This window comes from Ochotona curzoniae, unplaced genomic scaffold (assembly GCF_017591425.1).
Source record: "Ochotona curzoniae isolate NIBS_2020 unplaced genomic scaffold, NIBS_Ocur_1.0 contig_883, whole genome shotgun sequence".
NCBI classification, from domain to species: Eukaryota; Metazoa; Chordata; class Mammalia; order Lagomorpha; family Ochotonidae; genus Ochotona; species Ochotona curzoniae.
The window spans coordinates 20,362,699-20,378,415 of NW_024466599.1; the positions used below are offsets into that span (position 1 = coordinate 20,362,699).

Below are 15,717 nucleotides of genomic sequence, written 5' to 3' on the forward strand. Positions count from 1 at the left end.
AAACCCTAATGGCCAGTGTTGTCTGGAAGGGTCTGTTTGGGGAATTCCAGGCCTGGGGCAGAAAGTAACTGGGTAACTGCCACTTGCAACTGTGTGTCAACCCCGCAACAACTGAAGCCCATTTGGCCATCACAAAAATTCCTTAAAAAACATGGCATCACTGACACATCAAAAGATCATGAGCTCATGAGCTCCACTGGCCAACTGGGAACTTGCACACGAACTGAACATGGATCCCTCAGCCTCAATTTTAGCCTAAAAAAACCTTTACCCCTAACTCCTCTGGGAGCCTGGGAATTAAGCCATAGCTACCTGGCTCCTTGTTCTGCACCCTGCAAATGAATATCTACTTTTTTCTACTATCCTGCTATCATAGTGATTGGTTTTCTGTGCTCTGGGTGAGCAGATTCAGTTTTAAGAATCTGATAGCACCTCCTCCAACAGGTTGTGGGGTTCTGCAAAAGGGGGCTGAATAGAGAGAACCCTGTATTTGGGTGGAAACATCAAGAAGGCACAGCTACCCAATGTTCCTGCACCCCAGTGGGCAAGCGATCACACTGCCTCCTTCTCTTACTCTCTATCCTAGGGTACAACCTCCTAATCCACCACCTTTAGGCCATGGGGGTGGCTGGAGACATGGGAGAGGAGGGGGAAGCCAAAGGGATGGGGCAAGGCTGATCTCCCTGCTGAACTGCCTCTAGGACATACCTTCCAACAGGGCCTGGAGGGCTGTGCCAGAGTAAATAAACGATACAAACATTCTGTAGGGCAGGGGAGCTAGGGCCAGGACCTCTTCAGGGACCTTCTAGGAAAGTTGTACGTGTCCCTCCCCTCCCTGCTATCTCCACTCTCCTTCTCTCTGCCTTCCTTCTTCAGTACCAAGAGCCTACAGCCCTAAAGTTCTCTTGCAGCCACTAGGCCTCTTAGAATGGATGGGATGATGCAAGCTGGGCTTGGCATAGTTTCTAAATACACGAGTTTCTAAAGTGTTCTGTGAGGCGATGGCAGTGGCAGCTGCTGCTTAGAAGACTTTGATTGACACTGGGAATTGCACATATTTTGAGTCAGGAACACTCCTAACAATCAGCGAAGCCTCAATCAGATGGCAACGTGGAAAATCATCATGCTGCCTCAGTCCACCCAGGGGCCACACTGCCTACCCTTCCCCAAGGGAAACAGACTCCAGAGGCCCATGGAAGCAACAGGAGTGGTGAAGAGGGCATGGAAGTGGTCCATAGTGGGGTGTGGAAGGCAGGGCTGAAGGGGCAAGTAGGTGATGGGCCATGGAGGGGACAGCAGGACCAGTCTGAGGGTTGCTTTTTGGTGGGGCTCTGGCCCATCTAGGGTCAGGCTCCTCTAGGCTGGACAGTACCTGGTAGTGTGCTTTTATCCAAACTTTAGGTGAAGAGTCGGCTCCTGCTAGGCATGGGCAAGACTTCCTTAAATCTATGTTTCTGGTCAACCTCTCTTTTCTGCTGAGTCCCTCCAAAATGCAGATCCCAAGTCACTCCTCAGAGTCAGCCAGGTCTTGTGGGCTGGCCACTCTAGGACCGAGTGGCCTAGACCAGGTGGACGAGTCCAGGGCTGAGGGAAAAGTTCTTGCCCTCATGAGCTGGACTTTTCTGGGATGGAAGGGAAGCAAGGTCCAGATTGCAGGTGCTGCTAAGAAACCCAAAGGGTCTTCCTTGAACCCAAAGCCTTTCCTCTGGTTGGGGAAAAGGATTCTGAGATCCAATGGCAAAGAGAACTTGTCCCTTCCTCTTTGTGGGCAGCTTGGCTAAGGAGCAGAGGCGAGTCCTGCTCTCTGGGCTCCTCCCTCTCTCTACCACTGGTCTATATTATTGAAGAATAAAGCAGGTGCTCCTCCTGTTTTCTGCTTAAGCAGTGGGAATTTTGCTCCCTGCCCCTTAATGGTTTCTATCTGCTCAGTTCTTTTTTTTTTTTTTTCCCTCAAGTAGATGCTTTTGATGGCTTGAGTTGTTGTCGTTCTTTCTCTTTTTCTAGCCTGTGGGGTTTGGAGCTTGTTGCTCAAACAGACTTGGCTAGAGATCTTGGTTGGAGCCTGCCTTTGAATAACAAATGCATCCTCCCTGCCTCGCCTAGCTCGCTCAGCTTTCAGGAGAAGCCTGTTGAAAATTGGCCCAGGGGGAATCTGGGAGGTGGCTATGTGGGCTGTGGACCAGATAGAGAGGGGGCAGCTTTGGAACGGGGAGCCTCACGGACCCACAGGCAGATCCCTGCTTAGGAAATGCTGATGCTGCTGGCGCTCAGCGCAGGCAATGCATCACCTCGCACAGACAACAGACTGTTAATGGGCAGCAGAGAGAATGCCTTCTTGTCTGCCCTGCCTGCCTTAGGGATTGACAAACCCAATTAAGCTCACTTAATGACTTTAAGTAGCTGACAAAAAGGTGTGTAGTCTGAATGTGGACCAGGGAATAGTAGTGCCTTGGAGAGAGCAGGAAAGAAGGGCTGAGCCTGGGTAGAAAGCATCCAAGGATGGACAGAGTTTGAGATTTCTCCATTGGCCACTTAGTGGGGCTGGGAGGAGCTGGCGCCCTGCATCCTTCTCGCAGCTGGGGCTCCTGTGGGTTCTGGCTGCTTAGAATGAAGCTGGCAGAAACTGCCAAGGAGAAATACTTTCTCCAATTTCTCACTGTGCAGTTGATTTGCTCTGCAGAAAATCTTCTAAAATGTACTGTCACGAGGCCTGGGCGGCGGTATGGATTCCTATCAGAATAATGTATGTTATGAAAAACCCCAGCCACCTCCATCCTATCATGGATGTGGTTGACTTCGGTTACTGTGAGACGAAGGGCTGACAGGCAGCACGGAGCAGACATGGCTGGGCTGCACAAGGCCAGGGCTGGCTATGTATGTTCTGGCTCTGGGAGACGAGTTTCTGCTGAGTGAACTAGGGATGAAGTGGACATTTGTGACCACCTGCAGGAGGTGGAAGCATCACTCGTAACTCAGTGTCACTCTCAGTTGTCCTCCATCACCTCTGGACTTGGTTTCCTCTCTGGCTGGATGAGGGTGCCCCTCTGGAAGCTGGGCAGCTATAGAGAATCACCCAGGTCCTTCACAGTGCCAGGAGCTGGCTCTTGCTCTTGGGGGTGAAAGGTTCCCTCTGGCATGTCACACGCTGGCCTGCGGCAGGGATGTCATACTAGATTGTAGGGTGGGGGAGGCCCATCCCTAGTGAGCTTCCAGTCTTTCCTTTCTATTCAGCTCTTCCTGGACCTAACTCTTTGATGCAGGAAAGGCTAAAAGGGAATCTTGCATTTTGAGGGGAGTCCTGCTCTATCAGGGGAAGTACCTGTGCACCTGACCAGCAGGTTTGAATTGCCAAGTGCCCTGAAAGAATCATATGAGGGTTGGGGGAGGAGAGAGAAAGAAAGAGGATGAGCACCCAGGATGCTCTTGGGAGCACTGTCTGACATGACATGTCCCCAGAGACAAGCTGTGATGGACTCAGGCCTCTTCTTCCTTACAGTGACCCAACTTCTTTACTCTCATTCAGTCTTAAGCAGTCAGAGAGCCCCCACCTCCATTCTTCTTAACAGACTTGGGATGCCCACTCTAAGCTTCTCAGAACACAGCTTTTCCAGGCCTGGCTTCTTCCTCTGTCCCTTGTTGCCGTGCTGGCTTGTGGCTTGGAGGGCTGAGATGGCACCAGGGATGCTGGTACTCTCAACAGTAGGAAGAGTGAGGGGTTTCTAGCTCCCTTCTCTCCTGACAAAAAAACATCGTTTGAGAGTGAACCTCATTGCCTTTTCTGCTTGGTGGGGCTGGGTTTCAAATAGTAGAAAGCATTAAAGACTGGAATGCGGATTAATGGGACAAATCGCTGAAGCTTTCTGGGTGCCATACTGCTTTAAAACATACATATGGCATGAGTGTTTTCACAGGGGAAGCTTCCTTCAGCACCGAGGATTCAATTGCATCATTCCTGCTTTACGGTGTGTCTTTATTAGGGACCTGTGTTTCCTTGGCACTGACATGAGTTGTGTATGGCCCCCTTTGTCGCTCAGCTGTGATGATTTGAGTCCCTACGATGGGGCAGACACACCTACTGCTGGGAGTACTGAGATGGTGGAGATGCGGACCTTCTCTTTGAGGATTTCAAACTGCGGTGCAGTTCCCATTATTCCCTGAGCAAGGGTCTCTGAAGTTCCTTTTAGTTCTTCCCCCTGCTGAGCTAGACTAGCCACAGTTTAGGATGAGAAGACACTGTATCTGGGCAGTGAAAGAGGAGGAGCCAGGAGAGACACTGAAGTGCTGCAGGTCTAGGAACACGATGGAGTTAGGGACAGAAGTATTGTCCTTGAGTGGGGTGTGCAGGTGGGGGCCGCACTGGGGGATATGGATGGGGCAGCCAGGAGCCAGGTACAGGAGCGGGGTGGGGGAGAGTAAGGATGAATGAGCCACCTGTGTGGGAGGGGAGAAGCCACGAGTGTTGATGAGGTTCCTAGAGGACAGAATAGAGAGTAATAGATTCCATTTTGCTTCTAATAGCAGAAGCCCAATTACCCCCCGAATTGCAGACTTTGTGCGTAGGGAGAGACGGGGCTGAGAACAAAGGCTACGTTTTCAGAGGCATTTAGGGTTAGAAACAACACACACACATCTGTTGCCTTGTAAGCTGAGCTAGGGATGTTACCAAGAAAATGTTGGGCATATCCAAACATCCTATTATTCTAATAGGGTTTGCTGGGTGCCATTCTGAGTAATTGGGCTCATGGGCTGGATCTGTCTTACTGCTTTGCACTCTTGATTGAGACAACGTAGCATTCAAAAGCAGTAAGTTGTCCTAAATGTCACAGTAAATCAGCCTTAGAAATAGGATTTAAAGCTCAGAATTGCTAATCTACTCCTTGCTACAATGATCTGGGATGTTTTATGAGAAAGAAACAGAGCCAGATCCTTCCAGAGTCAAGAGTGCTTGGTTTGTACATTTCAACACCTGGTTGCCCATGCACACTCAGCCATCACTACATCTCTTCCTCTCTTGTATAAAGGCTGATCCATGGCTATCCCGAGCCTGTGATGCCATGGGAAGGCAGTAGTGCAAGGGTCTTCTACTTAACCTCCTATCCCACCTCCCTTCCAAGCCTGATCTGACCTTCCCCATTCCACATCCGGTCCCTCCCAAGAGCCCCCACCAATCTGCAAACTCTTTTTTCCCACCTGTCTCAACCTATCTCCTCATCCAAAGCTCAGTCTTCACAAGACATGATGGGATATGCACATTCACCCTCTCCCAAGGACAGGGCTGAGAGCCCTCCACTAGAAGCTACTTGGCAGTTGTTGGATGCACAGAAAATATCACGCTTGTAAGTCTCCACTGGCTCTCACGGTCATGTTGAAATGCCTTGCCCTTGTCTGTTTTCTATGACCAGAATTTCCCCCAAGGGTCACTTGACAATATGCCCCCTTTCTTCACAATGACTTCAGACTGCTTTGGGATCCGGAGGCTCCCTATACCATCAGAACATTGGCTGTGATGTGTCAACCCTGCACAAAGCTCATGTGGTCCTGGTTGCCCCTGTATGTCCTCACCAAGATGCAGACCCTGTGACCGAGGATGGTTAGACCTCATTCCATTCTCTGTGCTTAACTGGAACTTAAGATATGCTTGCCGATGGTTTGGGCGTGTGGCTTATCAAGTTAATCTTCTGCTTGCATCACTGGCATCTCATATGAAAAGTTAGCAGAAGTAATGACTCATAAAAAAAACTTCCCCTCTACCATTTCCCCACTGTCTGGCTGAATGCAAAGGATCCCCAGGCTGTAGACGAGGGTGGAGCCACAGGGTGGAAGGAGTTGGGTCCCTGAATGACTGTGTAGAAGGCCACCCACGAACCAGCACACTCAGCTTTCATTACACAACCATGCATTTCTTTTTATACACCTTCCAGGAATGGAGGTTTACTGTTACTTCAGGCAATGTGATTTCAACTAACACACAATGCAGGACAAGCTTAGGTCCTTAGGTGTGCTCAAGGTACCTGGTATGGCTGAGCTGGGAACTGCCCTGCTTGTGGCATTGTGGTGATGGGTGAACTGTGCCGCTGGCTGGCTGCAGGACTCTGCTATCCTCTCCTCTGCTGCCCCCTCTGGATTACTACAGGACCAGGGACAGGACTGAGCAAGGAGGATGCATTCGGGGGCAGAGGGAGGCTGTTAGTGCTCTACTGTGCTGCCTTGCCAGGCTTTAGCTTCAGTGTCATGTTCTGGGCCTCATGCCTGTCCTAATGACCCATTTGGCAGCCCAGTGCTACCAAGGTTGTACCTGGCTTGCTCTGGTAGGCCAGAGTCCTTTGCAGAATCCTTCCACTGAGGGATGGACCCTGCAGGTGCAGAGTGTCCAGGTATGCCGGGCCCAGGCTCTGCTGTCAAAGCTCTCTGATACCAGCAGCTGTTACCCGCTTACATCCATGGCTTGTTGTCCTTTGAGAGCCAGGTGAGTTCCTTTTTTTTTTTTGGATGTGACAGCATTGTTTCATTGCCTTTTAAATATTTATTTTTCAGTGTGAGAGGTCTTTCATCCTCTGGTTCACTCTTCAAATGGTTGCAGTGGCCAGAGCTGGGCCGGTCCAAAGCTGAGAGCCAGGATCCCTCTGGAATCTCTCACATGGGTGCAGGTACCCAAGGACTTGGGCTATTCCTTGCTGTTTTCCCAGGCTGTAAGCAAGGAGCTGAATCGGGAAGTAGAACACCCAGGACATGAAATATAGAATGTCAGTGCCAGCAGGCAGAGGATTAATCTGCTATCCCCAAATTAGCCCCAATTGTCTTTAATAGAGGTTGCTACCAAATTGTGCCTTGGATCCTGATCTGCTACTTGCTAACAGTGAGCCGCCATTTCTCACTGACAACCTGAGGGTACCAGGATCTGACTAGGATGACAAGGCCGTGGCTTGGTGAGAGAACTCACTTCCCCTTCTCCTGTCATAGACCTGAAAGGCAGAGACCTGGGGCTCAGGGAGAGCTCTGCCCTACCCAAGTCCTGTCAGCTTGGCAGGCTGCTGTTTCCACCTCCCTTGCTGGAAGGTCTGGAGTATAAAATTGAATGTGTATAGGAAGGGTTTTAAATTGCCTCTGAAGCTATCATTTCCCCCTAGTTCAAAGCACCTACCCAGCCTGATGTCTGCCAGCAGTAAAGCCCCAGCCTCTACAGCTCTGGGTACATGTGCCGACACAGCAGGAAAAGAGTGGGCCTTTTGTCTCTTCCCTTACTGTATGGCAGTAATGGAATTTGCTTGCATGTGTGTGCTCAGGCCAATCAGACCTTCTTCAGGAGGGGCAGCGGCAAAACCCACTTCCTCCTGCCCCACCCATCTCTTAATCTGTAGACTAGGGGGAAGAGGGGCTACTCGGGGCTAATTCCCACTGTATGTCTACCAAGGGTAAACAGTAGACAAATGGTGGCTCATGGAATGTGGCCGCCAGTGTTCTGTTCCTGTTGGCCTGGGTATGTCCAGCAGGGGGAGCCCTCACATGGCAGTTAGAGAAGAGGTGCCTACGCATGTCCAAGTCAGGGGCCCCTACCCCTTATCCTCTTAGGAATTCAGATTCTGCCAGGCCACAGGCTTGTAGTCCTGCCAGCACCCTCCTGTAGGATGGCACCCCTTACCCAGGGAAGCTGCATCACTTACCCAGGGAAGCATGTGACCTGGCATGAAATAGGGCAGTAAACGCAGGCTGCAGAAACACCTACATAATGCCTGGATGACTTGGAAGATTAGCACTGTTTTATGCTTGAGAATCTCCAGTAGCTGCTGCCTGGGAAGTGGAAAGTGATGGAAGCGGAACCTCTCCCCAGGGGCTATTATGTTGAATGACCTGTAGGAACTTAGTGTGTTAAACTGAGCCCTTCTGGGTTTTAGTCTTCTCACCTGGAAATGGGGAGTGACAGCTATCTTCACTGTCCAGAGCTCTGGGGCTGAGAGTGCCTCGAGAGGTGAAGGGGAAAGCAGCCGTGGGGTCAGGTGTATGGCTGCTGTGTGTAGAGACCGAGCAGGCGTGGAAGCCACTATGGCAATGGGAGCAGCTGCCCAGCGGAGGAGCAGCAGCTGCCAGATCTTGGCAGGTGGTGGGAGAACTTGCAAGGGTGTGGCACCCATGCCTCATGGCCCCTTGGGGAGTCACCAGTTACAAAGAGAAACTTGTAGGGGAAGAACGCCTGCCCCTCTGCTGTGCCCTTCTAGGGCCAGAGAAAGGCTCTACCTGGTACAACTCTCTGACCTCCCTGCTGGATTGCCTGTGTCAGTCCTTGGTGAACTTCATTCTTAAACTCAGGACAGTCTGCTGCAAGTGTAGCTATATGCCTTATGTTGATACCTTGGTTACATGTGGTGACATTGATGCATTTGCTAGGAAACAAGTGCCTGTCAGGAGCTAGGCTGCTGTTTGGATTGAGGACAAAGGAATGCTAGAGGAGTCTCCTAGAAAGTGGCATGGAGGGGGCACTATGGCCTGGAAGGAACTGGTGAATCCCCCTTTTGTGGCACTGCAGCTCCCTCTGAGGGCATGAAGGAGGGTCAGCTGGCAGGGTGGGGTTAGGTGGGGCAATGGTTTTCATTAGGAGGCACTGGTGGGGATGAAGATAATGGGCTTCAGGGGGCATGGAAAACAGTAAGTTAATCCAATATGAACAAGAGATGTTTCCTAAAAAGAATCTAGTACCAAAAATATTTCATTCATAACAATGGCTACCATTTATGAAGTTGCCTGCCTACCTAGCACTAAGCATCCTCTCCTGGGGCAGTACTGAGGACCAGAGGAACCTGAAGAACCTGCAGGTAAAGGGCAAGTTTGCCATCATTCCAGCCCCAGGAGCCTGAATAAGAAAGAGCATTAATTATAGGATCAACTTCAAGGGGCTGTTAAGATTCTATTTAATTAATTTTGTATTGTAAATTTCATCTACTTACTTTCATTGATTTGAAAGGCAGAGTAACAGAGTGGCCCAGAGAGATCTTCCAGCCACTGGTTCATCCTGCCACATGCCTGCAATTGACAGGTCTGGGCGAAGCTGCGGCCGGGAACCTGGAACTCTAGCTTGGCCTTCCATGTGGGTGGATAGGCCCAAGCACTGGAGCCACCCTCTTCTGCTACCAAGGATGCATTAGCAGGAAGCGATTCAGGAAGTGGGGTAACTGGGACTTGAACAGACACTGCAGTACAGGGTGTGTGTGTCCCAAGCACCAGCCACAATGCCTGCCCATGTTTTCAGAATGAAATGAGATAATATACATGTTAAGCATTGGCTGCAATGTCTGGCCCACAGTAAGCACCAATAGATGCCAGCCCTAGTGACCGTCATTTTAAACTCTTCTGTCACTCTATCACGAAATTGTGATTCTGTTTCTAAAAGTGTAAGCTTAACACAGTTTTTCCTGAAAAGCTGAATTCTGAAATCTGATTTTGCACTTACTTGAATCTACTCCTTCTCTAAACATTAAAGAACATGCAAGCAAAGTGCACCCCTCCCCATTGTCTTTTTCATTACAAAAAGATGCCACACATGGGAGGCCACTGTTATTGATGGAATCCCACATAAAATGCGGATTCTGCGGGTGATGAAAATTGATGCAGGTAAAAACAATTTTAGCTCTATGGCACTTTGTGGTCTAAAACTGTGAAGACATAACCCTCAGCTTAACCGAACTCATTTAAAAGTCCTATTTGTGAAACATACCACTTATTTAGGACAAAGGAGATGAAAGGAACAGGGAATCTAAATATCTCCACAGAGATTGTTTTTTTCTAGTTAGATGATGAGTGTAGTGTCTGGCTAACAGCCTTCCTTATGACAGTGCTGGCGAGGAGAGCCTACACAGGTGTGATAAGCCAAGTGCTTTCCAGCTGAATGGACTACTTCAGCGATTTGTGGGATATGATTTGCTTGAGCCATGGCCTTTCCAAGCCAATCTCCTAATGAGTTGAACTTAGAACTGCTTCTGCTTGCTAAGCGTGTCAGGGCTTAGGATGGTGGGGAACGTTGTATTTTGTTCACGTGAGCTACATGAGTATAAAGAAGAAAACCTGGGGGTCTGTCCTTGCAAGGCTGACTCCGAAGAAAAACCTTGCCTTGCTTTCATTTTGATAAAGGATAGAAATAATTCCAGTAGAAAGAGTGGCAATTGTGAAGGGGAGAGCCTGATGAATTGGGGAGAAAGTGAGAGAAATAGTTACACAAATGTGAGAGATAACGTGTAAGCACGTATCTAGCCAATATCTGGATTGGTGTCCTTCACAGTTACCTTGAGAGCCTGTATCTGCATTCCAGGGATGTAACTACTGCTCAAAACACCTTGGGCAATGCTCTTGAAGATTTTTCCTTGTTATTCTTTATTATATGACTGCACAGATGACTTAATTTCAACATGATGAAAGACCATTACATTACTCCTAACACTTTGCATGTTTGTAAGCAGACAGATGAAACATCGTTTCGTGGTTTCATGTCTCGCCGTCACCAGCTTTTTTATACCTGTGGAACACTCCCCAAGCCTCTACAGGAATGCTATGTACTGGGAGCAATGTGACAAGAGCTCTTTTGTCTCCAGTGTTCAGCTTTGGTTCTCTCTACTCTCAAGGATCAGGGCACACAATTAACATCAAAGTCTTTCTTACAAAATGATTTAGACAAGACAGTGACCACAGACAAAGAACGCCTGGGTACCAGGCAAGCTGCTAAGGGAGAATTCTTCATCTGATGAGACACGCGTGTTACTTTGATATACAGAACACTTCTCAGTAGTGTTTGTTAAATAGCTATTTTATCTGTTTTGTCGTGGGTTGAACAGAGGCAGAACGTTAGAAGGATTTGAAATGAAATTCTCAGTGATTTCAGCCTAAATTTAGGAACACATGCAATTTACCTCAATACCTTACTCTGCCAACACGTATTTAGTGGGTATACTATGTGTTGGGCATGATACTAGAGATTTAGGAAAATAGATACTTATCAGGCATCTCCCTTCACCATTAGCGTGTATGTTAGAGAGAGTGAAGAGCTACGGATTGCCACAGAGAGCATGGGGATATACTGTAGGTGCAAACATGGCAAACACCTAGAGGTAAGAAGTTAGCCTGGAACACCTGAGAAAGAAGTTCAGCATAGTTACCAGCTAGAAGAGAGAGGAAGAATGGTCTAAGAAAGGGCTGGAGATGTTTGGGTTGGGAAGTCATTCTGAAAGGAAGTCATGGAAAGAATTCCAAAGTCTGGAAAGTTTACTCAAGTTAATTCCCATGGACTAGAACGTGGGTGCCCTTTAGAACTAAACCCTAAGCCCTAACAAATTTGTTTTAAAGAACTTTGTGATACATGGAGGTTGGGGAGCCTGGGAAAGAAGTGAATTGGTATGAAGAATCATACTTTAGTAATGACATAGGGGAACTAGGTGGGAAGGGGGAATTGGGGAGGGGATAAGGGAAATCCCAGGAGCCTTTTTAACTGTATCATAAAATGATAATAATAATAAATAGATAAAGATTAAAAACAAACAAACAAACGAACAACAACAACAACAAAAGGAGTTGGGGCAGTCCTTTAGGAAATAAAGGGCCAGAGTGGGGCGCTGTCCACCAGCCAGGTGCTGAATAGCATAAGCCCAAAGATGCCTGAAGGAGCTTCTTGGGGTATGAGCATGTGGTGCAAGGTACTAATACCTTTCTCAGGGGTGGGAGCAAAGCAGTTGGCCCTTGTGTCTCATCCATGTACTTTCCACCTACTTTTATTTGTCGTCTCTAACTCCCTTCTTTGTACCCCACCTCTTTGACAGTTCAGTTCAGTCTCCCTGCAAGGATGAGGGAAGGGGGTGAGTGTTGCTCCTCTTTCATCAAAACGTCTTATAAAGAGTCAGCAGAATATTTATGGCCACACACTCCAGGCTTTAGCTTAAGGTTGCAGGACTGGTTATAACGTTAAATTGGCCATCCACACTCTTTTGAGGTGTTTGGTGGGGGAAGATAGATTCACAGTTAAAGTGTAGTTGCTACTACTGAGAAGTATTTAGTGTAGGCCAGTCAGTTTATCCAGTACTCTACTTCCTTAAATCTAAGAGAGGATGCTGTTATTTCTATTTCATAGACTATGGCTTGTGGTTTGTGGTGGTTGTGATTTTTGCTTGTTGCTCAATAAATGATTACTGAGACTCCATAACCAAGAAACAGGGATGGAAAAAGCAGGAACTAAAATTCATTGATGATCTACCATGTAGAGCTCCTTTTGAGTCACTTCATCTAGTTTGATGGCAGGTCTGGGAAAGTGTACCATGATTATTCTCATCTGACAAGTTTGGATGCCATGGCTCAGAGAGGTTAGGTAATTGGCTGAGGTCACACATGAGTACGTGGCTGAGCCAGTGGGACTCTCTGATGCTGAAGCCTGTGCACTCTCATCTGGAGTGTTTGCTCAGTTTCATGAGCCACTTACAGCTATAATCTAGCTTAAAAGTGGCAAGGGCAAAATGCTTGCCTCATTCTGCCTCCGAGTCTTGCTGTCCCCCCATGCCATCTTTAGCTTGAGGAGGGCAGCTCCCTGTACCAGTGTGTCAGAGTGTGTAGGCTTCTGAGGATGATAGCATCTTTGTTTGCTGTAATTGCATACTTATTAGGTCATAAGTTGTCATCCAACTGACCTGGCTTTTGAATTCCCACTGGACAGTTTGGCTGCAGTACCAGGATTGGAAATGTCAGTCTGGTAAATGACCTTCAACGGGGAGGAGGGAGACTGAGGGCAAAGTCCCCTTCAAATGAAACTTCAATGGATGCCAGTGAACACAGTCAACATCTCACTTACTTCCAATCCCCTGGAGTGGCTATGTAATGGAGAGAAACTGCTGGATTGGAGAGAAATAAAAAAACTCTTCTGATTCATCGGAATTATTTTTTCATCTCCCAAAGGAGGGATCGGCATCACCTTCTTGTTCCCACAACCCCAAAGGGAAAAAACACTGACTTCTGGTGAGTAGGGCCCACACCTCCCTCCTCTTCTGCTTGATTCAGACCATTAGTCCTGCAGACGCGGAGCCTCTTGGAGACCCAAGGACGCATCTACATCGGAAGGATAGACAGGCAGTGCTCGGAGTGAGGGCAGTGCCTCCAGCCTATGGCAGCACAACTCCAGGTACGAGCTGCTGGAAACAGCAGACTCAGAGGTCACGTGATGCTGTTGTGCCAGCTCATCTTCACTCCAGCACAGTCTGCTTCAGGCTGACTGCAGGTGGCATAGTAGTGCCATCCTGGGGAGCTGAGTGGCAGCTGAACTCCACAGGTTCAGCTCCATTTCAGAGTCGTGCCGAGTTGATAAGCTGCCAGTCCAATGCTTTCAGCTTAAAGGTGAGGAAACCGAGGCCCAAATAAATCAAAGATCTTTCAAGCTTACAGAGGCCACTAGGAAGAATCCAAATAGGACCCAGGCCCTACTCTTTGGCTAGCCTGTTTCTGGATCAGCCTCACAGAACCTTAGGTGTGAGTGGGGCCAGCACTTCATCTCCTTGATTTTCAGTTTCTCCTTTTGTAAAAAGACAGGAACATGGAATGATGGTAGTAAGTTCCACCCTGTCTTACCTCGTAGGCTTTCTTATTAGTACAGAAAAATAAATGTCAAATGGGAGTGTCAGACAAAATCCCCAAGAGAAAATTCTACACACATGTAAAGCCTCACTGTTATTTAGGGATAACATGTATTGTTGATCAACCATGTAATTATCATGATTAATCAAAAAATGGTAGTAATAATAATAATAATAATAATAATAATAATAATAATAATAAACAAATAAGAACTGTATCTATGAACTATCCGGAACATGTTTGTGTTAATATTATATTAGCATGAGAATTAATGGGAGTTCTATATTAGTAATTATCATTTGATGTACTTGCTGTGATCCTCAGAATCTAATGTACTAATAAATTCCTTTAAAAAACAAACATGCATTGTTGAGTTTTCTTTCTTTCTGTGGATCCCTACAGATGTGCGGAGACAGAGTGAAGGGGGCCAGACCAGGGAGATGGGAGACAAGTGTTCATGAGCAGCAAAAGCCCCTGGAGGCCCTTGTGTTCTTGGCAGCTGGTAGAAGGTGTGTGTGTGTGTGTGTGTGTGTGTGTGTGTGTGTGTGTGTGTGTGAATAAATGATCATGCAAGTCTGCAGGGGCTTGGGAGAAGGAATAGTCATGGCCTCACCCGCATTATGGTGATGCTGGGATGGCATAGGCCTACCTGTCAGACACGTCGAGGAGTGGTAACACTACCCACTGCCACAGGCTCAGGCCGTCACTGGGAGGAACATGCCAGAGCATCCTGCTTTGTTCCTTCCCGGTCTTGTTCTCCACTAGCACCAAGGACACGTTTCCCTTCAGGACTCCGCGGATGAGCCAGGCCATTCGGAGCTGTCGGGGAGAGAGGAGCCAGGGGACAAGTGTTAGTGCTGACGGGAAAACTCAGGTCCCTTCGCCAGAATCCAAACCTGAAGCCTAAGGCCTAAAGTGGATTTTTCTTTTTGTAAACAGGAGACTCAGACAAGGTTCGCTCAGTGAGGACAGCTGGACGCCTACTGCCTGGTGCTACTCACTGTCTCCCACAGTGGCTTTCATTAAAGTTCAAGGATCCGGGCTGGGACATCAGAGGAACAGTTTTGGAACTTTGTTTGGGTTGATATTGTCATTCCAAACCTCACAAGATTCTGCTTCATAGGTTCTATCAAGATCAATGAGATATTCAGCAAAACTTCCTACCGAGTAACCCAAGGATCTTGTCTGAGGCCCCAGTTTACTTGTGACCTTGGACAAGTGACTTTGTGACTTAATTTCCTTTAGGTAAATGCGTTTATGTATAAATGTATATATGTACACACATATACAGGTATTACATACCTGTATGTGTATATATGTATACCTGTATATGTGTATACATATATGAATAGATATGTATCTCTGTGTGTGTGTGTGTATGTGTGTATTTTCTTTCCTTGATGAGTTGAAGAATCTTATGTGAATGATGCCATGTCAGGTGTGAGCCATCAGGAGACCCTGTGGCTTGATGCTTGAGCCACTGGTAGGCAAAGGCCAGATAGAAATCTACCCACCCAGATCATGTCATATGGTTGCCTTTAGAAGAGCCATGCACATTTTGCTGCAAGGTGGCTACAATCGCGACTTTCCATCATGTCTTTGTTAGAGGCTTCTGTGGCCTTGCTCCCTAGGCATTTGAAAGGAAACTGTAACAATTCTTCTAAGAAAGTTGAAGCCCAGTCATGTTCAGGAACAGGAACAGCATCAACAAGGTCTCTGGTCTTTGTGTTTAAAATAATTGAGGTTGAAGGTTTGACAGGAACAATCTACAATCTACAAATAACATTTAAAACTCAGGACAACTTCATTGTATCATTGCCCCACATATCCCTGTTCAGATCTTGTAATAAAGTGGCTATTGTAGAGAGAACGGTCAACTGTGTTCTACAGCAAGCATTTTTGACAGCCATTGCACCCCCTTTTCCTCTGATATTCTTTCGTCTCACAATCTCACTTATGGTTGCTTCACAATTTGATTAAAGAGGTTAATTACCATGAGGCACTACAGCAAAAGACTTCACCCTCTTACTTTCAAACCTTATCTAATAAGATTGGGTTCCATAGGGACCCATCAGCCAGGTAAGCCTTGTCTATAGCCATAGTCTCTTCACTTGTGCCATGTCTATT

At 47.5% G+C, this 15,717-nt stretch overlaps 1 protein-coding gene across 1 annotated transcript in view; it reads right to left on the reverse strand.

Moving 5' to 3' along the window:
* The window catches only part of ALK (ALK receptor tyrosine kinase), a 667,016-nt gene that overhangs the window by 64,156 nt on the left and 587,143 nt on the right, over positions 1-15,717 (reverse strand). The window contains exon 9 of the mRNA XM_040993973.1: positions 14,240-14,409. Coding sequence (XP_040849907.1) covers positions 14,240-14,409 — 170 coding nt within the window. The remainder of the gene's footprint in view (positions 1-14,239; positions 14,410-15,717) is intronic.